This window comes from Ursus arctos, unplaced genomic scaffold, assembly GCF_023065955.2.
Source record: "Ursus arctos isolate Adak ecotype North America unplaced genomic scaffold, UrsArc2.0 scaffold_5, whole genome shotgun sequence".
In the NCBI taxonomy this organism is placed as follows: Eukaryota; Metazoa; Chordata; class Mammalia; order Carnivora; family Ursidae; genus Ursus; species Ursus arctos.
Window position 1 is genome coordinate 28179330 of NW_026623067.1, and position 26604 is coordinate 28205933.

General features: G+C 38.3%; 1 protein-coding gene across 1 annotated transcript in view; it reads left to right on the forward strand.

Moving 5' to 3' along the window:
- Nucleotides 1–26604, forward strand: part of SLC27A6 (solute carrier family 27 member 6) — a 66926-nt gene that overhangs the window by 30732 nt on the left and 9590 nt on the right. The window contains exons 5-6 of the mRNA XM_026507880.4: nt 16139–16333; nt 25524–25614. Of these exons, the coding sequence (XP_026363665.2) occupies nt 16139–16333; nt 25524–25614 (286 nt within the window). The remainder of the gene's footprint in view (nt 1–16138; nt 16334–25523; nt 25615–26604) is intronic.

Genomic DNA, 26604 nt, shown 5'->3' on the forward strand with positions numbered 1-26604 from the left:
AAAGAAAAAGTGATCCTTTTTTTTTTGAGCAGGGATGCATTGTATTACTTAATCCCTTTTGTTGATTTCACACAGAAGAACAAGCAGTTCTTGGCATTAAAGATTAGGGAAAGAAGAAAGACATTCTGTTAAGACATCTGACCCCTTCAAGGAGCTCTTGCTTTTTTCTGTCCAATATTTATTGCTTTCAATGAACTCCTCTTGCAGGCAGGGGCCAGGCCACGTCTGCTCTGTGGCACATCAGTGGCTTCAGGTAGGGCCAGAGAGTGAACAGGTGCCTGGGGCCACACCCTCAGAGAATTAAAAGTGGATGTCTTCTAAACCTTGGGAAGCCCCATAGACATTTGTTTAATATAAATCCTTAAGTAAAAAAAGAAAGAAAGAAAGAAAAAGAAAACCCACATTTTCTTTAAATACATCCAGATTTGTTCTCCATCCAAGGGTAAGTAATATATTCCAAAGGAGATTTATCTGCAGGCAGGATTCATGGTCTGAGTTGAGTGTTTAAAAACAGAATTCCTGATTGCTTTTTGTTAATGACTTTGTATTTTAATTCTTAACTGAGGTTCTTGGAAGAAAAGATAATGTTTGTGAAATAATCTTTAAGCAATGACCTGAAGGCAAATTGAGGAGGACAGAGGGAAATAAATAGAGCTTTGCCCAAAGCTGTATGTGGTTGTACGTAGTTGCATAAAAACACCCTCGGGTTGGCCTTCCCTGGCTGGAAGCGTTTATCCACACCTCCCGCCACCCAACCCTGTCTTTTTTCTCTTTTTCAAAAGTCCAGTTACAAAAGTTCCTTTGGCATAAACATTGGATGTGCCTCAAACTTCTGGCAACAGCACTACCCTTTTAAAAAAAGCCAAGGTACTGGCTCTTCTTAGTCACGGAGCGATGAAGTAATTATTCTGTTCCCTGGAGATTAGGAAAGCAGCTCTTCCCCACGTTCCAATCTTCCAAGTTTCCTGCATTACTGAAGCCGCATCATGCACTTTCTGATTGAATTGAGTTCTTTGTTTTCTTAACATTAGTGCTGCATTTCATACCGGTGGGTGAGGAATATGGTGGCATGCTATACATTAGTGATCCTCTGGGGAATTCCTGCACAGTTCATCTTCTTTAAATACACTCTGCCTGAAAGTGCCAACAGCAATATTTAGGGATAGGGTCATATCTGTCACTCATTCATTCATTCAAATAGTATTGCAGGTTTTGGTATACGGGGGCACATAAGACAAACAAGCCCCCTCTTCTCACGGAACTCACGCTCTAGTTTGGGGAGGGAGAACATACCCCAGCCAACGCATGAAGGGAAGTGACAATGACAGGTGTTATGAAGAAACAAAGAGGGTGAGTAGGAGAAGGATGGTAGGTGGTGAGGGTGGGGCATTGCTAATTAGGTTGAGGGGTCAGGGAAGGCTTCTCTGAAATGGTAACTGATGAGCTGAGGAATTGGTATGACAGGTGGTATCCAGCCATGAAAAAGCTGGGGGATTGCAGTCACAACAGAACAAAGTGAAAATGAAGAAGCCCACAGAGAACACAGCCTGAGTATTTAGAGAAGGAAAGGGTGGCGGGTTCTTGTAGGGCTCAGTATACCATGGAGGAGGAATTTGGATTTCATTCCCGTCAGGGCATTTGGGAAAAGATGAAGGCAAACTGGGGGAAAAAAAAACTATACTGATTTGGATGGAATCTATTTGAAGGGAAGGTAATAAGACTAATTCAGGGTTAGGCAGTGAAGTAATAGAATCAATGATGAGTCTCAGGTATTTGGTTGAAACAGGTAAACTGTGAGCCTTTGGCAGAGGTGAGGAAAACTGAGATTTAAAGAATTAAAATTAAATTTCTTTTGGACCTGTTAAGTTTGATACATTCATTAGGCATCCAGGTAAAGAAGTGGAATTGGTGGTTGAATGTGGGAATCTGGAGCCCAGAGCCTACAGATGGCAGGATATAATTAACCAAGCAAAGATCTATGTGTGTAATGCTTGTATTTCAAGTTAATATTATAGTTTATCATTTAGGCAGTATAGTTTGTCTCAATGTAAAACACCTAGGTTTTGACATTCTGAAAGCATAGCCTGTACTTTCTAATGTATGTATTTTGGTACATGTATTTTAGTGAATATATCTTCTATAAGTTACATCCCTTTTCTCTCCTCTGTTTTCTTAGAAGCCAGGAAATTCACTGGGAGCTAGAAAGTATCCTTAGGATTCTGGATACTTTCATTAAAGTGTATTAAAACTTTGACAAAATGGGGGCGCCTGGGTGGCACAGCGGTTAAGTGTCTGCCTTCGGCTCAGGGCGTGATCCCGGCGTTACGGGATCGAGTCCCACATCAGGCTCTTCTGCTATGAGCCTGCTTCTTCCTCTCCCATTCCCCCTGCTTGTGTTCCCTCTCTCGCTGGCTGTCTCTCTCTGTCGAATAAATAAATAAAATCTTTAAAAAAAAAAAAAAAACTTTGACAAAATGGGTTACACTCGATTCCCATTACGAAAAGGGAGACATTTTACAGGACCCAGATATCTGATAAATATTTATTAAATATTGGTCATTAAAAGCCATACTAATTTTTTGACCAGCAATGTTTAGACAGTCATGTAGGGCATCCTTAAGTGTTTGCTGGGCTTTCTTTAGGGTAACAAAATGAAGTTATTAAATGACAAGAATAAAATATCAGCACTGTGAGATTTTTTAAGACTTAAATTTGAAAAGACACCTACTCTGTTTTTTTCCAAAATAAGTCTATCATTTCTTCCAACCTTTAAGAGTTTTCCTTGTCATATTTAGGTAGGTAGGGATGAGGAAGATGGAGATGTGTCAAAGAATAAAATTCCAAGAGAAGGGACTAAATTATGCAGAGTTGACGTAGATGAATACATCTACCTTAATGGGTATATTAAAAACATTCATTCTTTTATCATGTTTTCATTTTTTTAGTTTCTACCTAACTTCAAATGTTTTATCATCACATTTTCCTCATTCCACATCTTGTAAAAGATGTAGTTTATCAAAGCGTTGAGCTCTGGAAACTATTCTCATCACACTTAATAACCTCTAAAGAATGACATTTTAAATTAATATGAGCATTTAACTCTTATTAAGATGTTCTGCATTAGTCTCGTTATCATTTTCTACTCTGGAACACTCAAAACAATTGCTTTTATCTCCAAGACCTAGTCATTTTAAGATATTTATACTTTTTTTGTTATTTCTTTCCCCCAGGTATTTGAAGCATTTTATTATATGGTTGAGTAAATCATCTGTCTTTTAAAACTCAGTTTTCCTTAAGTAAATCAAAGACGTGTTTTATATTCTCATACTAGATATAAAAGCATTCAGAAAAGGCAAGTTCCCAGAACCTACTTTTCTGCTTAGAAGCTACAAATATAGAAATATAGTCCTTAGAAGGACTCAGATAAGAAATAACTACAAGCTACCTAAATGCTAGTAGAATTAGCAGGGAATTAATGAATATTTTGAGGTGTTTTAGACTGTGTATATTATTAAAGGGTTTTAATAAGTGCTAATTTTAATATTTAATGATTCATGTTTCATGGGTAGTGATGCATATAAAATATACATATCTTTTTCTGTCTATCTGCTTGTACCGTTCATGCTATGATTTCCATTAAGAATACAAATATCTCTTATTTATTAAATTTCCCAACAAATAGGGGCACCTGGGTGACCCAGTCAGTTAAGCATCAGACTCTTGATTTTGGCTCAGGTCATGATCTCAGGGTCCTGGGATCAAGCCCTGCCTTGGGCTTCAGGAGCGTCGGGAAGTCTGCTTGAAATTCTCTCCCTCTCCTTCTGCCCCCTCCTCCCACTCGTGCATGTGTGTACTGTTCTCTCTCTCCCTCTCTCTCTCAAATAAATTTTAAAAATTTCCAATTTTATGCAGAAAGTCATCAGGTAGTGCCTTGACTATGGAATCAAAAGACACATGTTCAATTTCAGACTCTTATTGTATGACTTTCTGCTGGTCACTTCTCTTTGAACCATAGTTCCCATCGTTATATAAAATAGGTGGCAACACCCACTTATCCTCATTTGCCCCTTGCTTCTCATAATCTAATTATGAGACATACATGAAAAAATCTAAACTGGGAAGCCCAATATAAATGGAAGGAATTTATTTTTAAACAGAATGTGGTAATGTTTTCTGCAAATGTCATTGTAAAATTAGAGTAATTTTTGTGAGTGTTGAAAATAATTGGCCTTTGACTAATAAAGATCATACTTTAATTATAAAAGCCAGTTTAGGGGCTCCTGGATGTCTCCGTCGGTAAAGTGTCTGACTCTTGATTTGGGCTCAGGTCATGACCTCAGGGACGTGAGATGGAGCCCTGCCTCCGGCTCTGCACTGAGCTTGGAGCCTGCTTAGGATTCTGTCTCTCCTCTCCCTCTCCCCCACCTCACCACCCCCCTTGTGCGCAGGCACTCTGTCTCTCTCTCTAAAAAATAATTAAATAAATAAAATAATAATCATAAAAGCCAGTTTAAATACAACATGGTAATTTCAAAGTAAAAATTTAAAATATTAAAATAGTAATAACTTTATAACATAATACTTTTCACAAATAAAAACACTAGAAACAGAAATATAAAATTAAAAATCCTGAAGATATAATGCCTGTTTCCTCTTGGGTTATATACTGTTTCCACTGTCAATGTGGTGTGTGGGTGAGGTATTTTCTACAGTCCAAATTGATTTAACATTTTTAAATTTACCTCCAGGATGGTTTTATTATTTATTTGCAAATTTTCACATTGCCTATTCCTTTAATAGTGTTCCTGACGTCCTTGCTATGGACATATAAAATCAAGGAAGAAATGGCCAGTCTTTGCCCTTCAGGGTGCAAGCACAAGGATCTTCAGCAAATGATAAATGACCAGAATTTTCCAAGTGATCATTTTATTCCCAGTGGAAAAAAATAACAATAACTTTATATTAAACATATCAGGAATCTATTTCCAGCCTTTCCATTAATTCAATGTGTCACATCAGGCAAGTCATTTCATTTCTTTGCCCCTTGGAGTCAGGGAGCTTGAAATTCAAGCCTAACTTCCGTGTCTCGAAAGCTCTGTGATGTTGGGCAATTTATCTTTTCTGAGCAGCCCCCAGCTCAGTTTTTTCATCTATAGAATGAGTGTAGTAACAGTTATGTCCGGGGTTGATGTAAGGGTTAAGTACAGAAATTCACATGGAAACAGATTAACCACGATGGTGAGGGGCACTCTGGAAGAGACCTCGTAAGATGGTTTTTGTTATCACAGCAAATATGCCAACGTTGAAGATCTAGTCTCCAGCCTGACAGGTTCAGATCTCCCTTTATCAGTATAGGTCTTTAGAGTAGACTCAGATAGTACCAAGCCCAAGAGTGCCAGTTGGTAGCTTTAAAACGTCACCATTGCTGGGTCTTCCTTAATCTTCCTGACCTGTAAATGTTACAGTGTCCACCGCTCACAATCAAACCTTTCTTCTCTCTACTCTCATTCCTGGATATTTTTCTGGCTACAAATACCATCCACAACTTAACTCTCAAGTGTGTTTCTCCAGCTGTGTCTTCTCCCTTGATTTCAGGTTTTGGGTATCTGCCTTCTACTTAACATCTCCAATTAGAAATCTAATTGGCATCTGATCTCAAAAATGGCCAAAGCTCACCTTTTTCACCACCTCTTCCATTAACATTCGCTTCTTGCCCCATTCAGGTGCTCAGCCACACAGATCCTTGGAATCACCCTTGGAGCTTCTCTTTCCCTCGTGCCCTGTCTAATCCATGAGCAACCCCTGCAGATTCGACCTTCAGATGCATCCGGAACCAAACCTCAGTTTACCGCCTTCCTGCTGCTCTCATCTGAGCCAGCTCGAGCTCCTCCTGATAGTTTACCTCCAGTTTCCTCTTCACTCCACTTTTGTCCCCTTCTACTCTATTCTTGCATAGCAGTTGGAATGATTCCGTTAAAATGGAAGTCAAGTTGTGTTACTTCACTATTAGAATCCCTCTGACGGTTAACTTGGAAGAAAATCCAAATTCCTTTAGGGTGGACCACACAGCTGTGTGCGGTCTGCTTCCCCTGCTGGCATCTCCGCTCCTCCCCCACCTCCCTGCCACACCTGTGCTCTCTCCTTGGTTATGCCACCACAGTTTTGCTGGCCTCCTTGCCTTTCCTTCAGTATACCCAGACTCTCCGTTCTCTCCCCTTGAATGTTCCCTCAGATATTTGCATGGCTCTGTCCCTAGCCCATCCACATCCCACCTCGCTAGAGAGGGCTTCTCTGACCACAAGTCCTACTGATGTGTGGTGTGGTCACCTTAGCAACTCAGATGGCCCCATACCGAAATTTGGTACAGATGTGAAGACTTAAAATACCATACATTCACCAAGAGAATGTGAACAGGTTTATTACTCATATAATGGGGCTTTCTGGGGAGAGCAGGATAGGCTCCCAGGCATATCCAAAAATGGCTTCAGAAAGCCAGGGAAAGAGACGGGTTTGGCTTTTATTGTGACAAGAAAGAGGCACCGGGGCAAATGGTCTTGAGCACGCGGGGCTGCTTGTGTACTTTGAACTTCCTGTTGCTGCGGATGGAAGGAGCACTGGATGTTCTCATCAGCTTGGCCAGACATGGGGCAGCGGAAGAAAGGGTGTGTTGGAGCTGAAAGCTATCAACAGTCAGACATCAAGAATGAAGTCAGACTCTATTACAATGTTTATCTCATAGTCTTCTTTCACTGCTTTATTTTTCTTCACAAAACCTATTACCCTATTGCAGAATTTATATGTAATTGTTCCTTATTCTCTCTAAATCTCCCCCTTTCACTGTTATTTCCTGCTTCCAGGAAAGCAGGGAGTTTATCTTCTTCAGCTATAGTTATACCCTCAGTACTCACAATGGTACCTGACCCATAACAGGTGCTCGATAAAAATTTGTAATTTTTTTTAAAAAGTAACAAACATAATGAGCCTCATTGCTAGGATACCTGTGTGCCCCGGATCAGCACAGTCTTTCACTGGTCCCAGACCTGCATGGTAAGCTCCGTTATAAGCAGCAAGTCACAGTCCTGGGGAGGACAGTGCTCGTGGAGTGATTCTGGATAAATCAAAAGTTTGCATCCTTGCAGGAGGGAGTCAGACCGTTGCTGCGTCCAGCTCACAGCAGAAATTGGTCATGGGCCCCTGCACTTTTCAGAACATTTCATTAATAAGTCATGTTAGTTGTGGCTCAGGTGACCCTTTTTCCTGTTTCCAGATCAACCTCCCTTTATGTCTACACAGCCCCCTCCCCCCCCTTTTTTTTTAGCTGAGTTAGCACTGTCATTCAGGTTTAAGGCAAGTCTTGCATAGACTCTTGGAGCCAACCTTTCTCAAACAAGGCAATTTGGAATTTTCCCTGGTCTGCAACATGGCTTTCCTTCCACCCTGAGTTCCCCAGCGTGCTGCCAGGATAGAAAACACCTGTTCAGAAGAAGTGGTCTGTACATGGCAGTACTTCTTACTATTATATTTAGAAGGTGAGTTTGAAATAAGCCGACAGTGAGGTTGCTTTCTGCTGTAATATTTGAGATCACAGAGCTCTTTTCAAGCTATTATTTATGCCTTAAAATGGTTTGTTGAACTGAGGGCTGCCATCTCTGAAACCATGGCCTGCCCAAACTCAGGCTGGAGAGGTCGTGTGGCAAAGACTTTTAGGGGCCGCTGGGGCTCGCACCAAGTTAGCAGTGCAGGTCTCTTCCTTTAAATACTCTCCGGTCCATTTTCAGAAGAGGTCTCCACCCTGTCCCCTGACCATTCCTTTCCCGCTTCAGTAGAAGAAAGGTTTTTTTGGTTTGTTTTTTGTTTTTTTGTTTGTTGTTTTGGCCCCAGGACTCCCTGACAGTCTGTTTGCATTTAGTGTTACTTTGAACCCATTCTGTGATACCCAGTTGGCTTGCTGCCTTCATTTTTTTCAATGTATAATATTGGAGTGTCTGTGAAGGGAGCAAACTGCTGGAATATGGCTATTCTTATTCCGTGGAGTGTGTTGGTGTGACGCACGTGCATGTGTAATTATCAGTGGGTTTTAGAAAAAAGAGGTCTTAGGTTAAATAGAATCAAGATGGAAGAATCATAAGCCCCCGCATGTGTTGTTATAAACTTCAGATGATCCTTCAGGAATTAGACCATCCTTTTGTTTTGTACATTAAGCTGCTAGTTACCCGAGGCTGAAGGCAGAAATGATTTGCCCCTTTGTTCTTACTGTTAATTTATATTTCTTTCCTGTGTCTCCATCTATCAACAAACACGCTTTGTTTCTGAGAAATCAAGGTTGATATAAAAATTACCTGTATGTAAGCAGAACCTTCAGACTTTCCCTTTTCATAGTCCTATAAAGAAGCATTTAGCTTGGGTGTGTTTTAGATTTTCTGGGTAAGATTAAGCCCATATTCTGGAAGAAAAAGACTTTGTTTCTAGAAGGGAATTGCTAGAGGCATGCATTTCAGCAAAGGAATAAGTAAATATATGATTCGGTAGGAGTGAGCTGTAGTTCATGCCCTGCCTGGCATCTCGCAGCTCAACAGACACTGCTGGAAAACAGCACCTCCTTTGAGAACGCTTTGACAAAACAAGAGCCCCGGTCCACGGGACGTGACTCCTGAACTGGTATGGACATGGTATGTCTAAGTTGGTATGGGTACATAGTACTGAAAGGCAAAGGGAAACGGCTCTATTGAAACCCAAGACCTTGAGATCTCTGTATTTGTCTCTGTATCTCTGTATCTCTGTATCTCACTCCTGCATGGGTTTCTCTATGTCTCTGTGAATGTGTCTCACATCGCATCCGTATATAAGTGGGTGTAAATGTCTCCTTGCATCACTTGGAATTTCTCAGTGTTTCGCTCACAGTGTGTGTCTCTCTCTGCCTCTGAATATGTCAGTCTCTGACTTTGTTATCATGGATCTCTGTTTCACTCTTTGTCCCTCTCTCTGTTTTGTTTATACTTCCCCCCCCCACCTTGCTCTGTGGGTCTCTCTCACTTTCTTTCACTTTCACTGTCTTTCCTGCTCTCCGTGTGTCTCTGCTGGTCTCTCACGTAGTCTCTCTCTCCTCATCTCTTTATCTCTCTCATCTCTTGTTCTTTGTCAATCTGTGTCTTCTTTCTCTTCTGCATTTCTTTATGTAGGTGTTATGTATTCTTTCACTCATCTCATGTTCTCCTCATTCCATTCCCAGTACAGCTTAGGTATCTAGTGATATTTAGGCAGTATGTTCATGCCTCAGGGAGAATTAGAAGTAATAGGAATTTGTTCTAAGAACGTTTGGAGGAACTTATGGATGGCTAAGGGGATTTTTTTTTTTTTTAAGTGGGTTTCACACCCAGCATGGTACCCAACAAGGGGCTCGAACTCACGACTGTGAGATCAAGACCAGAGCCTAGATCAAGAGTCGGACGTTCAGGCAACACCTCAGGCACCCCGAAGGGGATTTTTTTAAACTGTAGGTGGGAGTTGTGAAAATTTGGTTGTATTTTAGATGATGTACCACTAGTTTCTGAACAATTTCAAAATGGACACATATCAAACCAAATATAATTAGCAACCCTCAGGTCCACCTCCCAATTTCCATATATTCCAGGGTCACTTTTTGAAGCTCCTTTTGCCAATCCTGAGTATGTTTTCTTTCTTAAGTTTGCCATTCTGCTGACCCTCCTCTTCTACTTCCTTACCCCTGCCAACCTCCCAGTCCGTCATGCCAGTTGGTACCAGGGTATGTAGTTATTACATCAGGCGCTGGTTGATGCTCTCCCCTGGCTTCCTGTCCTCTCCCGCAGCTTCACGACATCACCAGCTGGGAAGTCTTTAAAAAGATTCATCTGACCAATATTTTGCCCACCTACCACTATGCTCAACGTGCATGAGATGCTGCTCACCCACTTTACAAATAAAACCAGTCCCCAGTTGTTTGCAGTGACATAAAGCCCATCTTGAGAAAGAAACATAAAATGAGCGTCCATGGAACTCTGGAAGAAGAATTCTAATGAACGAATATTTGTAGGACCAGCGTATCATCCAGTTAACCAGGTGGTGTTTGACTTGTCCTAATATTAAGAAGTTGTTGCTTTTTTGACTTTCTTTACAAGTTAGGACAAAGGCCAGCAAAAAAAAGCACAGATTAGTAAATTATTTCAGGCTTTGTGGATCATGCTTTCTCTGTCACAGGTATTTAATGCTGCCTCTGTATTACAAAAACAGCAGTAGACAGTCCACATAAATTGGTGTGATGGTGTTCTAATAAAACTTTATTCAAAAACAGGAGGTAGGCTGAATTTGGCCCCTATAAGCTAGAGTTTGCTAACCCTCAATTTAGACCTTATGGTAACATCTTCTTGTGTATACGTTTTAGGTAAGATTTCCATTCCTGTGCAAACTACTTTTTAAAACTTTTATTTCTCTCTCTTTCCCTTTTTCCACATATGTATATACATATGGGTGTGTGTATGCCAAAAATAACTATCTTTTGTGCTTGCTACAGGTTTTATAGAATTTTTACATTGTTGTTATAAACAAAGGAATCATATTATTTTCATTTATATATACTTCCTGGCTCATGGTTTGAATCAAGGAAACACAAATCTGAATGATGCCATTGACAACTTTAGATAATTATCTCAGGAAACTGTGAAACAACTATAATTTACATCACTCACGTCCATTATGTCATTGATATTTCATTCTTTCAGGAGTGCTTAGGTTTTGATTCTCAGTTATCTTTTAAAGGACGATTTTAGAGAATGGTTTAAAAGTGTTTTGTGTGCATGTACTTACTGAATCAGTTTAAAGATGTTTGTAAAATTTTAGACTTTTATTAACTGACGACCTTCTATTTCCAAGTCTTTGGATAAGTACAAGTGAATAATTGTAAACCAAATTTTCATGAAATCTGAATTGGCCTTAAATGAGACAAATCATTACATGAATTTTTAAAAGTTACACTTTTCTCACAAAGCTTATTCTAGATGAATATAATTGTTAAATGTAAGGAAGAAGATAGTCTATTGACTTTTTTTTTGATGGATGGAAAAGGAGATTTTTAATCACAAATTGAGTAGGAATATTAACAAAAGAAGAATAATATATTATAAAAATAAATGCTGAATACAAATATTAAAAATAAAAATTAAATTAAAAGGAAACAAATTCTGTTAACTATTAAAACTAAGTGTTAAACTTATATTATTATGTGACAAGAATTCAACTTGCCTAAAATCAAAGAAAATAAATTAAATCCAATAAAAGCTTATTCCACATTTTCTTATCAAGTTAACATTTTAAATTAAATGAATTCTTAGTTCTAGTACATTGAGGAGGCATGATGTACAAAGCCTTTTTATACAACAATTTTGATAACAAAGTCAAAAAAATTGGTAACTGTTAGGTTCGTTTAGGACTCTGTCCAAATGAGCTGCAAAGATTTATAGACAAGATAGTGTCTCAGTTTTATTTATATGGGTGAATATTTAAAAACAAGGTGGCTATCCAAAAATAGGTAGATCAATTGTAATATAATGATATGATAGTCATATAAACATGAAAAATCATGTTTTTGAAGCATCAGAGCTAAAACCTTAGGATAATGTTCAGAATATATTATCTTATTAATAAAGTAGAATATATAACTCTATACAGTGTGATTGTAACTTTTCATGGATATACATGAATATATAAAAATAATGTTGGTGTAGTAGGATTACAGATTTTTTAATTCCTTTTTAAACTTTCCTATGCTTTCCAAATTTTCTATGATGTGCATGCATTTCAAAATCAGAAGAAATATACCTTCTCTTTTTCCCCCATAACAGTAAGTAATGAATCAGTTCATCTTTTCTCATACCCCTCAAAGCATAATCTTCTGGGTTTGTATTAAAAGGGAAGACTAGTGGTGCCTGGGTGGCTCCGTCAGTTAAGCGTCTGACTCTGGATTTAGGCTCAATTCATGATCTCAGGGTTCTGAGATGTATCCCCATAGTGGAATCCGTGCTCAGCAGGGACTCTGCTTGAGGATTCTCACCCTCCCCCCATGTGTGCTCCCTCTCTCTCTCTAGAATAAATAACTAAATTTAAAAAGCAAAATAAAAGAGAAGACCATAGAATAAAGATACCTTGTGAGTTAAATAAGTGGCTTTGATATTTTTAGGCAAAAGCCTTACCCTAATATTGATAATTTGCTTTTCTCTATCAACTGAATCATTTTTGGATGAATATTTATCCTTATTTAGTAAGCTTGTATAGCTGTAGCACAGACAGGTTAAAGTCTATGGAATTTGGTTTATAAACAACCTTCCTACTGTTTTCTGGAGTGTGCCAACACATTTTTAAAATAATGATACTTGCTGAGACTCATCTCTGACCTGGAAAGCATCCAAGAGTTATACTATATAAAGGATTGTTCTCTGTTCAAGCAGAATAAATCCTAAGATTTGCAGCACTACCATTTTGTACAGAAAAATGGCAGCAGAAAATCCAAGAACGAGTTCCATGGCAGGTAGGCAATATCCAACATGCCCATGGGAGGTGGAAACCAGTATAGAACTGCTCCTCTGTCTTGGAAGGAGCTGTGTCTGAGTTTTTGTCTCTGTCTGCAGAATGTTTACCTTCAACCCTATTGATGTGGCTAAGGAAATCAGCAAGTTGGAGTCTTATTTTTTCTTTTCTTTTTTTTTTTAAGATTTTATTTATTTATTTGACAGAGAGCAAGGCGGCAAGAGAGGGAACACAAGCAGGGGGAGTGGGAGAGGGAGAAGCAGGCTTCTCGCTGAGCAGGTAGCCCAATGCGGGGCTCGATCCCAGAACACTGGGATCATGACCTGAGCCGAAGGCAGACGCTTAACGACTGAGCCACCCAGGGGCCCCTGGAGTCTTATTTTCGATATATCCACATTCTTGCTTCCCTATTTTATTTTTTTATTTTAATTTTTATTTTATCAAATAAAGACTTCTATAGTTTAAAAAAATCAAGTAATACTCTCAAGATAAACAGTAACCCCCTGCTATCAAAACCTGATCCCTAGAGGTAAACACCCCTCATTATTTTAAGATATTTTTGGTTGTTATATAGTCACGTATTTCTCAATAAAATATGTATGTTACTATTCCTTGATTTTTCAGTTTTAATTGTCATCTACCTGGCTTCCTACTCACATATTCACATACATATATTTCTTCTCCCTCTTTGGCACCAATATAATTATGATCATCTAAAAATATGTTGATAATCAGTTTTTTCAGTTATTCTAAAGAAACTATAATATGTACATTTTACTCACAGTGGAGGCACATCATGTAATTAAAATATGATTACAATTTGATTTTTTTCAACTTTTCGTTTCTAGTAATTGCCTTTTTAAAAATTTAGCTCTCTAAATACCTAATGAATTAGGATCTAAATGAATTAGTATCAGAGTACTCTCAAACTCTCCATCGCAGCTGGAAATTCTCTTTATGATTTAACAGCACTTGGAGTATTTTTATTATTTTTATGTTTTTAAAGATTTTATTTATCCACTTGTCAGAGAGAGAGCGAGCATGAGCAGGGGGAGGGGCAGGCAGCAGTAGAGGGAGAAGCAGGCCCGCCCAAGCAAGTAGCTGGATCAGGGACTTGATCCCAGGACCCTGGGATTTTGACCTGAGCCGAAGTCAGAGGCTTAACCAACTGAGTCACCCAGGCATCCCAGGACTTGGACTATTTTTGAGTAATTTCATTTATTTTTTTCTTGAAGACCACCCCCCTGGATAGCTTCAACAATCAGTCATTGTCCCACCAAATGTGAACAGTATTCTGATTTCTCTCACTATAGATTAGTTTTCTCTGAGATCAGAGCAGAAGAGTTTAATGATCTCACCATTTAGTATCCATACTTTTATGTAACGCTACTGTTTTCAGTAGATTCCTCAACCCCACCCTGGTGTCTGTCTGGATGACTTCTCCAGAGAGTTAGTCTCCAGCATTTGGCTAATGTGTAGCAAGGGCAGATGCCCAGATGCATTGTCTCTGTTGGAGTATGTAAAGGTGCAGGGGCTTCTTAAACATTTTCAGCCAAGCCTTCTGCCTTTCTCATTCTTTTTGGTGCTTCCATAACACCTCAGAGCCTTTATTGTGTCCCCACCTCAGGCTTTGATGCCAGCCTTTCCCACTCTGCTTAGTCACATGGCTGTCACCTATTTACTTTCCAGTTTCCAAAATGACCTTGCACTCACATTCCCTTTGTTCTTGAGAGTTAATAGGTAAAAATCTTTCCTTTAAGACTGAGATGGAACTGAGATAAAGAATGTGCTCAGTTGATCATTTTTCATTGTAAGTGTCAGGGACATTGATTTCTCTTTTATTGTTGTTGATATATTATTATTTCTTGTTAATCTTATAATTACCTTTGGTGAAGTTGGGAGTAGCTCAGAGGGAATCATGGATTTATCAGAACTGTACTGACAGTATATTCTTACTCTAATTGATAGAATATTCTTACTGTAATTTTTTTGGTAAGGCCTAACTGACATTTAACATTATATAAGTCCTAGGTGTACAACATAATGAGTCGATATTTTTATATATTGCAAAATGATCACCAAAATAAGTCTAGTTAATGTCCAACATCACACATACTTACAAATTTCTTTCTTGTAGCGAAACTTTTAAGATTTACTCTCTTAGCAACTTTGAGATATCCAGCCCAGTATTTTTAACTGTACTCACCGTGCTGTATGTAGCATTCCCAAGACTTACTCATTGTGTTTTATATCTGGAAGTTTGTACCTTTTGATCCCCTTCATCCATTTCACCCTCTCCCTACTCTCTGCCTCTGTTCTCTAGATCTGTGTGCTTTGGATTGGGGATTGGGGGGGGGGGGTTGTTTTTGCTTTTGTTCTTAGATTTCACATGTAAATCAGATCACGTGGTCTTTGTCTTTCTCTATCTGATTTATTTCACTAAGCATAATGCCTTCAAGGTCCATCTGTGTGGTGGCAGATGGCAATATTTCCCTTTTCTTGGCTGAATAATATCCCTGTGTGTGTGTGTGTGTGTGTGTGTGTGTGTACACTACAATTTCCTTATCCATTCATCTGTTAGTGGGCACTTAGGTTGTTTCTGTGTCCTGGCTACTATAAATCATGCTGCAGTGAACATGGGGGTACATATATCTTTTCCACCTATCCTTCACATCAGTGCCCAGAAGTGGAATTGCTGGATCATATGGGAGTTTTATTTTTAATTTTTGGAGGAACCTCTATTCTGTTTTCCACAGTGGCTGTCCCAATTCACGTTCCCACCCTTTGCACAAGGGTTCCCTTTCCTCCACATCCTTGCCAACACTTGTCATTTCTTATCTTTTTTAAAAATACCCATTCTAACAGGTGTGAGGTTCTCATTTTTGATCTGTGTATAATTCATGTTACTTAACGTAGTGCCTGTTGAATGTAGAGTAAAATATAGTTTTATTTTTTCTTTCAATTCCAAAGTATGAATCAGAAGAAAAAATGTGAGAATATTGCATGTTCAAAAATAATCTTTACAAGCAGTTGTCATAATATTTGCAAGTCAAATACTGCAGGGATTAGATGACCTCAGTGTACTGTTTACCATATGCCAGGCCCTGGGTTTACCTGTATATGCAGTATATAGGTGAAAGAGGTATTCTCAGTTTTACGGGTGAATAAACTGAGAATCAGAATAGTGTTCAACCTTTTGTTCAAAATTATATAGATAATAAGTAGTAGAGGTGAGAGTACAAACTCAAGTACATTTTATATATATATATGTTTTTTTAAGTAGTGCTTTTTTTCCTGAAATATGCTTTCTTCCTTACCTGATCTCTACCAAAAATAAGGCTTTCGTAATCTGGAATGTAGGAAGATCTTTTACCAGATATGGGGTAGTAAAAGCCATATTACTCTAGGTCAGTGTTAGTTTCATTAACTATTGGACATGGTTCTGCAACAGAGTTTATCATGATTTTTTTCTTTTACTTCACTTCCATTATTGCATATGTGCAACTTACTTCTGGATATTTGCCGTTAAAGTTATAGTAATGAAAGAAAGAATGGAGTACTGGAATTGTTAAGTTACAAGTAAAATCTTTTCTTCCAACAGAGAGAAGGAGAAAAGGATCATCGAGTGCGTTTGGCAGTTGGAAATGGCGTACGGAGTGATGTCTGGAGGGAATTTTTAGACAGATTTGGAAATATTAAGATGTGTGAGCTTTATGGAGCTACTGAAGGAAACATTTGTTTCATGAATCACACTGGGAAAATAGGATCCGTTGGGAGAACAAATTTCTTTTACAAAGTAAGTACAGTATTTTCTTTACCATACTGAGGTCAGTTTACCTCTCTTCTAGACTTTCTGCTTGTAAATTATGGTAAATATGATCAACTTTCTTTTTTCTTTTTTTAAGTCGAGGACTTCTATAAAGTCATGGCCTCTAGGTGAACCATAGGTTATAAAAATCTCAACTATCTCCCATATTTTCCTCTATAATGTGGGGATAATGATACCTAAGTGTTTTGTTCTGTTTTCAAATTTAACGATATGATGTATAAACAGCAAGCAAAGTTTCTGATACATGTTCATTTGACTCTTTCCATTTTTCCTGAGTCTTTTCAATCTAGTGTTTCTGCTTACACTTCACTTTTATCTCACTCAAAAATTATGTATAGGTTTCTGATAAACCAAGATACCACTAAAATCTTAAAAGCTGCCCAAAAAATCACTTATCTAGGAGTGAAAGACTTCCAGCTGATTTTCTCAATAGCAACCATGGAAGGCAAAAAATTGAACAATGTCTTGAACAGCTCTGGAAAAAATAATTGTCAAAATACAGCTTAGACTCAACAATATTTTTTAAAGAATAAAAGTGAAAGTGAAGAAAGTACTCTCTAAATTTAGATACCACAATGTGTGTAAATAAACAACTCCAGAATCAGAGTAGGATATTACATTATAGCTCTTTCTGTATTTAATAGAACAAACAAAAGAAAACCTTCAACGTTATAGAATATGCAATAAACAAATTACTTGAACTAATGGACACATGTAGGATACTACATCTAAAAACTGCAGAATAGCCATTCTGTTCAAGCACTTATGAAACATTCACAAAGATTACGGGGCCACTTAGCAAATTCCAGCAAACTTCAGAGGCTTGAGTATAGATTATTCTCTGACGGCAGTTTAATTAACTCAGATATAATTTTTTTTTAATGACAGGTAGGTCACCTCCTATATATTGGGTTATAAAACATCTGTAAATTTCCATGAGTCAACAAAAAATCATAATTGAAATTAAAAAATAATTAGAGGTGGGGCACCTGAGTGGCGCCTCCAGTTGATTCTTGATTTAGGCTTTAGTCATGATCTTGAGTTGTGGGACGGAGCCCATGCTTAGGCTCCACGCTTAGCGGAAAGTCTGCTTCTGCTTGTCCCTGTCTCTCCCCTTCTGTTCCTCCCCCTGCTCGTGCTCTTGCTCTCTCTCTTTCTCTCTCTCTCTAAAATGATAAATAAAAATAAAAAATAAAAAATAATTGGAGCTCAATCAAAATCAAAATATTGTATTTCAAAACTTTTTTTGAACCTACCTAAGAATGACTGAAAATTTGTGAGCCAAATACCCATTTCTGGGGATTAATTAAAAAGCAACTGAAGTAAATGCAAAGAAAATAAAAATAAGAAAGTAATCAAGAACATAAAATAAGAAATACAAAATAAACATTTAAGTGAGAAGCGTCAGAAGAGAGAAACATGTAACTTTTAAAAAGTAAAGAAATAGATTCAAAGCTGGTATAAATTTCTCTTGATATTTGGAAACTTGAGAAGGTGCAAACTATTTTTATGATATACTCTTTGGGATTTTCAGGGTCTCATTGACATCTCAGAAATGCACCTACAGGGGCACCTGGGTGGCGCAGTCGTTAATGGTCTGCCTTCGGCTCAGGGCATGATCCCGGCGTTCCGGGATCGAGCCCCGCATCAGGCTCTTCTGCTGGGAGCCTGCTTCTTCCTCTCCCACTCCCCCTGCTTGTGTTCCCTCTCTCGCTGGCTGTCTCTCTCTCTGTCAAATAAATACATAAAATCTAAAAAAAAAAAAAAAGAAAAAAAAGCACCTACATTCTGAAAAGTAATTTTGGGAAAGTAAGTGTTGATATTACTGAGTTTTTCATTCCTTACAGTTAATTTTCTCAACTTGTTGCAATGGTTCCATTAACAATTTGGTATTCACATTAAAGCTCTTTAGTGAAGCAGAGTCATTCCCAGGTAATTATCCAACAGGAGCACAATGAAGAAGAATTGTATTCTGGCTTGACTTCATTATAATTTTATAATATCTTAAATTCCCTGTCTGACTGTAATACTGTCAATAAAGCAAGAAGTCATGATCGTCTCCAACTTATTTGGAAAACTTCTGATTTTCAACTTATTTTAGTTTTTTTTTTTTTCAGTTTGGAAATGAAAAAAATTGTACCTGGTATCATATGAATTCTACTTTATCTTTTCTCATTCTATGCATATATTACCGTTTTGTTACATAGCAGGTTATCAGAAAAATTTGGACCATTAACTGTTTCATAATGATGTGGGGAGAGTTGGTAAGTCTGTCTCTCAAAAAATTAAAACCTAATGGAAGCTTCCGCTTACTGTCTCAGAGACAAAACAGAGATAGGATATCAATAAAGAAGGAAAAAGATGAGGCATCAGCACAGAGTTCCTGGTCCCAAATGTCATTGGGCTGCACTTACCATTTAAATGCGTGCAGCCAAAGGGATACGTGTGCCCTATAAGCCCCCAGAGCAAACACTATAAAAAATTGGTGACTGCATTTGAGAGACAAACCCAAGTCACAGTTACAGACTGGCTTCTCCTTTTCTACACCCAGGCATAGTATAATTAGGAGGGGAACAAACATGAAATCCCTAGAGGAAATAAAACTTGAAAAAAAAAAGAGAGAGAAAATAAGTCTTAATAAAAGGTAGCTGACAAAATACACGCATACGCAGCAAAATAATAAGCCCGATAAAATGACCAGGGAATGTTTAGAATAACGATTTCCCAACAACAATTGCTGGAGAGGATGTGGAGAAAGGGGATCCCTCCTCCATTGTTGGTGGGAATGCAAGTTGGTACAGCCACTCTGGAAAACAGTGTGGAGGTCCCTTAAAAAGTTAAAAATTGAGCTACCCTATGACCCAGCCATTGCACTACTGGGTGTTTACCCCAAAGATACAGACGTAGCGAAGAGAAGGGCCATATGCACCCCAATGTTCATAGCAGCATTGTCCACAATAGCTAAATCATGGAAGGAGCCGAGATGCCCTTCAACAGATGACTGGATTAAGAAGTTGTGGTCCATATATACAATGGAATATTACTCAGCTATCAGAAAGAACGAGTTCTCAACATTTGCTGCAACATGGACGGCACTGGAGGAGATAATGCTAAGTGAAATAAGTCAAGCAGAGAAAGACAACTATCATATGATTTCTCTCATCTATGGAACATAAGAACTAGGATGATCAGTAGGGGAAGAAAGGGATAAAGAAAGGGGGGGTAATCAGAAGGGGGAATGAAACATGAGAGACTATGGACTCTGGGAAACAAACTGAGGACTTCAGAGGGGAGGGGGGTGGGGGAATGGAATAGACCGGTGATGGGTAGTAAAGAGGGCACGTATTACATGGTGCACTGGGTGTTATACACAACTGATGAATCATTGAGCCTTACATCGGAAACCGGGGATGTACTGTATGGTGACTAACATAATATAATAAAAAATCATTAAAAAAAAAAAAAAAGAATAACAATTTCCCATAGGTCAAAAATTGCAGTAATATTCTCTTTAAAAATAAGAGCTCAGCGGGACACCTGGGTGGCTCAGTCAGTTAAGCGTCTGCCTTTGGCTCAGGTCATGATCCCAGGGTCCTGGGATCGAGTCCTGCATTGGGCTCCCTGCTCAGCGGGGAGCCTGCTTCTCCCTCTGCCTTCCCTTCCCTCTTCTTGTGCTCTTGCTCTCTCTCCCTCTGTCTCTCTGATAAATAAATAGAGTCTTTAAAAAAGAAATAAGAGCTCAAAAGAGAGGAAAGTGCAAGGGAAATATAAATCAACAAAAGGAGTCGGGAAGTAGACATACTCAGTTGAAAGGAAAAAAAGAAAAGGGAAGAATGAAAGTATTGCAGAGGGACACCACTTACAGGCTGTAAACGTTAGGGAGCAAGGTGGATGGGATTAAGGAGTCACACAAGCACAATAAAAAGAATAAGCAAATAAGAATATAAATAAAAGAGAAAGATTTTGAAAACATAGACAGTCATCTGACATCTGCTAATTGGTGTTCCTGCAGGAAAAAAAAAAGCAGATCAAAAAGAAAATAATGATTTGAAACCTAATAGAGGAAAACTTCCTTAAATTAAAGATTTCAATCTTGAGCAAAAGAACACACTGTGTTCTAGGGGGGAAAAATTAGTACAGAATGACCATCCAAAAAATATATGCTGGCGAAATTACTGAACATAAATTAAAGAACTGTAAGGAGAAAACAAAGGTTGTACAAAGTATAGGGTGAAGATGGGAATCATCTCAGGCATCTCTCAAAACAAGAACAAAACACTCAATGCCAGGGGAAAAAAAAAGGAAGGAAGGTATTCACCTAAGAATTTTACTTCTGACTGAGTTGTTCTCTGAGTATAAAGGCAACAAAGAGGTGTTCTCAAAATTTTAAGAAACCAGAGAGTATAATACCCATGTATTTATAGGAATGTCGTACTTCTTTATAAAAGTCAGTCAGTAGAAATGTCAAGGCAACCTGAAGAGAAAGCAGATTTTAGAAATGAAGGAATCACCTTCAGTTAAAATGTTTGATTGAATCCATTTCAATACAGAAGATTGAACTTCTCCAAATTATGTTTATAGATGGGATGGAAGTATCAATCTTGAAAATATAAAAATAATTATAGCACTAACTAAGATGGGAATTGGGTGGGAGGAGAGGAGGAAATATGAGTGCTAATTTTCTCATCTTTTATAGTAAGTCCATAAATACAGTGTAAATAAAAGGATTTAATAAAAAGCCTCCTTCACGTTTCTGTAAACTTTTTTATTATCTTAAAAGTAGGCATTTTTTATGGGCCAGGAAATTTAGCCAGCTGTATAGTCAGGCAATAATCCCCACGAGACCACCCTTACTTGTCACAGCACTCGCCAGTTTAGAAGTCCCAACAACCCACTTTGGGTTCGCTAAGAACTCATAAAATTCACCAAAAGCTGTTATGCTCATGATTACTGTTTATTACATCTAAAGGATACAGATTAAAATCAGAGGGAGGGAAAAGCAATAGGGTAAAATCAGGTGGGCACCAAATGCAAGGCTTTTAGGGGTCCTTTCTTGCGGAGTCAGGATGGCATTGCTCTCCTGGAACTGACATGTGACGATGTGTATGCAGTATTGCCGGTTAGGGAAGCTCACCAGCCTTGACGTCCACAGTCTTCTTTGCAGCTCGATCATTTAAATCTACTTGGCTGCTTGTGCGGCTGACCTACATCTCGAAGTTCTCAAGAGGTCAAGCTGGGAGACCCAAAGTCCCCACCCTACATCACATATTCCTGTGCCTCGGAGACAGTAAATCTAAATCATATTGTTACTATCTGATGCCAAAAGCCCTTCAACTAACGCATATACTTCTGTTGGCCATGACATTGTAGGGGCATAGAGGTTATCTCCCAGAAGCTGAGAGTGAAAACCAGACCTCTGGTTAAACTGGGGTTAAGGTTAAATTCTTGAGGCCTCAGGGACTGATTTCTCCTATGCTAAAGAAACACGTCATTTTAAAAAAAAGCAACACGTAATTTAACTATAGTTCAATTTTCTTTTGTTAAATTCAAGGAAATTTAAATTGCATTTCTTAAAATGGTGTGTTTTTATTTTTCGTAGATTATTGTATTAATGAGTTTCCTACCTTTCTATCAATTTGAACACATTTGTGATGACGTTCATCAAATGTCTTCCTTTATATAGTCTATTAGAAGTTTTCAATATGCCTGACACTGTGGACACAGTGAACACAACAGACATAAATTCCTGCTCAGGTGCAGGTTATATGCTATTGGGGAAGACAGAAAACAAAGATAAATAAATATAACATAATATAAAATACAGTACATACTCGTAAGTGCTGAGGGAGAAAAGCAGGAAAAGAAGAGAGAGAGAGAGAGAGAATGTGTGTGTGTGTGTGTGTGTGTGTGTGTGTGTGTGTGTGTGTGGAAAGATTTGTGCAATTTTAGAGAGGCTAGCCAGAAAGGCCACACTGAGAAAGTGACCTTTAGGGAAAGACTTGAAGGAAATAAAGGAACGAGGCGTGAGGCTATCTGATGTTCAAAGTAGAGTGAAGAGGGGTGCCTGGGTGGCTCAGTTGGTTAAGCGTCCAACCCTTGATTTTGGCTCAGGTCATGATCTCAGGGTTGTGGGATTGAGCCCTGCATTGGGCTCTGCGCTCAGCAGGGAGTCTGCTTGAGATTCTCTTTCCTCCTCCCTCTAAAATAAACAAATATCTTAAAAAAAAAAAAAAAGTGGAATGAATAGCCACTACAAAGGCCCGCAGGTGGTTACATGCCTGCCGTGTTCGAGGGACAGCAAGGAGACCACAGTAGTCATAGTGAGGTGAGCAAAGATTTTGAACAGAAGACTGAGGGTTTCTATTTCAGCTTTGATGTGATCACTGTATCTCAGTTGAGAATGTATTATACCATGTTAATGCCAGTTTACTTTTGGTTGAATTTGGGGAAATTATAAATTGTCTTCATATTTTTCTATTCTGCTTGTTTTTTTAGCACAATTAACTCTGAGAGCCATTCAGAACTATGCTGTTGCATAACAATGCATTCTAAGACTAAGTATTCATAATAACTTAACTATGTGTCATATTAGATACATTATAATATATATTTATGTACATGAATAGATACATGTATGTATTATGGATATACATGCATAATAGATATCATGTATATATAACAGATTTGTGATTTATGTATGTGTGTTTGTGTTTTTTTAGGGGCTTCTGTTAAAGAAAAGAGAGAAACTAACCTTTCCCTATGATGTCAGAGAAATGAGCCTCTATTGTGGGGGCAATGTAGTGCAATGCTGAGGGGAAAACCGTAAACTGCAATCACCGTACCCAGGCCTGTAGTCTAAGCTCTGCCCCTCCTTAAGTTTTCAACTTTGACAAGTCGCCTTTCTCTGAATTCCGTCTCCGCACGTATTCACAGAGGGAATGAGTTTTGTGTTCTCCTTCCAACTTTGGCATTTATAAATATGCATATGCAGAAGGATACAGGTGTGTGTGGGAACTCCGAGGGCAGTGTGCACAGCCGTATCGGTAGGTAGTGCACAGCGCTGGGGACCCATTAAGCCCATCCGTTACAACTGGGACTCCTGCAGCTCTGCTCCGGACGCAGACAGAGATACCCATACCTGTGCCTGTGCACACACATTTAGGGGATATTAAAGTGGGGATCTGTTTTTTTTTTTATCTGTGTGTTGATAACAGAGCTATTTTTTGTAATCTCATGGGATCTCTTGAAGGCAAGAAAAAAATAGAAATCCCTCTAGCTGAAATTAATACTAGCTCTGGAAGATGCTGTGATATATTTAAATTCTACTTGTATCATAAAATTACTCAATTTGTGACCTGTGAGCCGCTGTGTGTGATAACAGGCACACTGAACGGTGTATGGGTGTAGAACGAATCTCACTCATGAATGCAATTGACAAATTAATATAAAAGAAATAACACTAAAGCTGATATCATCAGTTACTGAGCAAATTTTTTAAAATATAAAACATGTCGCAACAGGAGTTGGGTAATGAACAAGGTTCTCTTCTTGTTTGACCAAATGATAAACGCGGTTCTGGAATTTCTGGAATCTTTCTTTTTTACCAGTCATTAGGCAAGTGGCCAGAAAGCTGTTATCCCAATTACAGACAAAGATCAACAAGACACAACCTTGCATTTTAATGAAGAATCTTTATGCCTAGAATCACAATATATTTTGCTTTGCTACCTCTCTCATTGGCGCACATCTTAAGATGGGGCGATATTAATTACTGCCTCATAGGGTGTGCTGGTAATTAAATTAATACTGCTCTTAAGCCTGTAGCAGTGTCTGGCAGACAGTAAGTGCTCAATCAACATCAGTGGCTGGCATTTGTATTTTAATTCAGATAATGAATTGTGATTCTAATTACATGCTGATTTTGCAGAGATTAAAAACCAGGGATGTTTGTGTCTAGTCTTTGAAGATAAATCATAGTGCATTTATCTCACTAATTTTATTCATCTTTTCCCACTTCTTTGTTCTATATTTATTCACTTTGTTCCTCCTCCTCTTTGTCTCTCTTCTATGTGTCCTTCCTTATTTTTCTGTATTTCGGAGGACTATTTTCTAGTTCACCTTAATAAGATAGCTTGTCTGATTGATCAGCAAAACCTCAGTTTTTTTATATATAAAATGGAGGGGTTGAGTTGAACCAATCTGCAATTTTTCCTGCCAGAGTCACGTCTTCATGGATGGGTGACTGTGCATGACCTGGTAACGTGGACATTACAGGAGCAGGAGAGCCGGAAATATTTGGGGACGAGGAGAGAGATGTCCAGCTAGCTTGTTTCCCAATCTGATGAGCATGTTCTAATAAATTTGCCATCGTGCAGCACACGAGTGCACAGAAATACTGAGTATTAGTTTAGGGACATTAAGGTGAAAGGCCTAGGGAAAAGTTCAAGGTCAAGTAGGCATGCGAACACTTTTCAAGGGATTGTAAATTAAAAATAAACAACAAAATCCTTGCCCTCATGTAGATGAAATTTTAGTTCTATTGAAATTTTCAAGGGATTTTTTAAAATTTTTATTTATTTGAGAGAGACAGAGAGAGACAGAGACAGAGAGAGCATGAGCAAAGGGACAGAGGGAGAAGAGCGAGAATCCCAAGCAGACTCCATGCTCAGCATGGAGCCCGGTGTGGGCTGGATCTCAAGACCCTGAGATCAAGACCCCTGAGATCATGACCTGAGCCCAAACCAAAAGTCAGACGCTTAAGCAAGTGAGCCACCCAGGTGGCCCCCAAGGGATGTGTTTGAATGACTACAAAAAGAAGAAAGCAAGATGTGTTCCTCTCAGCTAGAGTTAGTAGAGTGTGTAATTGAGGAGAGGGATGTTTGATATCACTCATTCAAGCATAAAATTAATGTTTTGCTAAGGTAGTGTGCAACATGAAATGAAATGAAAGTAAATTCGACTATACAAATGCTGTTTACTAATGCCTTCAGTTTTGATGTTCAAATATATATTTAATTTCTTATCAGTAAAGTTTACTTGTTTTCATAAATCTACATTCTAATTCATTTCAATTGCCTGAACATAAACTCTACCACCAGTAGGTGTCACTGTACAAATAAATATTTTGTTGTTGTTTTGTTTAATTTTGTTTTTGCAGCTTCTTTTCGTTTTTGACTTGATAAAGTATGATTTTCAGAAAGATGAACCCACTAGAAATGAACAGGGCTGGTGTATTCATGTGAAAAAAGGTAAGATTCTTGTGTTTGACCATGTCTCTTCAGGCAAAAGTTTCTGAATTTCTATTTAATTAGTACTGAATTTAGAAAAGAAGAATGACTATTACTGATATGTGATGAGATTTATTTGGAATTTCAATGCAGGTAGAATAGTTTCATAATTGCATGTTAGGGATCCCAAGTGGGTCACTCGGATGGTAAATTACTGAAGTTTGAAATGAATTACTACTGGGCTCCTGCTTTTCCTAATCCACTCCTCTAGTTGTAACAGTGGCGCTAATGTTCTCCATCACCAAGATATAATATAAACAAGAATGCCCTAGTTATCATCCTAGGTATAGTGGAGAGTCAGGCAGGCTTGCATTTATATCTGGGCTCTCACCCTTAGAAACTGTACAACTTCGGGCAGGCCACTCGAGCTGAGTCTCATTTTCTTCATATGTAGAGATAACAATATTTATTTCATGGGTTTCTTGTTGACCATTAAATGAGGTGATGACATATGCAGAGCCCTATGGAGAGCCTGGCATATGGCTTGCTACCTACCCCTTCTCTTCTCCCCTCACTCCTCTCCTCCGTCAAAGTAGAGTTTCTGGTAATTTTTGTTTAGATAACTAACTTGCTGCTGCGTATGATCAGTCTAGAAATTTCAGTGTAGATATGTGCATTTGGAATTGTTTAGAGATTCAGTCTGAATAAATCAGGCCAAAATTACTTTTTGCTGTCTTCAGAATATGCTTAGACTACATTTCAAAGATGAATTCATTTAAATCTTTACTTCAAATGTGGAGCTAAAGGTTGCAAACCCGGTTTGTTTGTGTGTTCTGGTAGCTGGAAGCTTGGAAAGAATATAAGCCTTATCTATTAAAAAACAAATTACCCTGTCCTCTAAATTTCAAACCTAAGAGCACTTATCAATTATCTTCCTCTAATTCAAGTCTATAAGCTGTGTCCAAGAGAAAAGCCATTTCTAAAAAGATTGTAAAGAGCTTTATTTATACA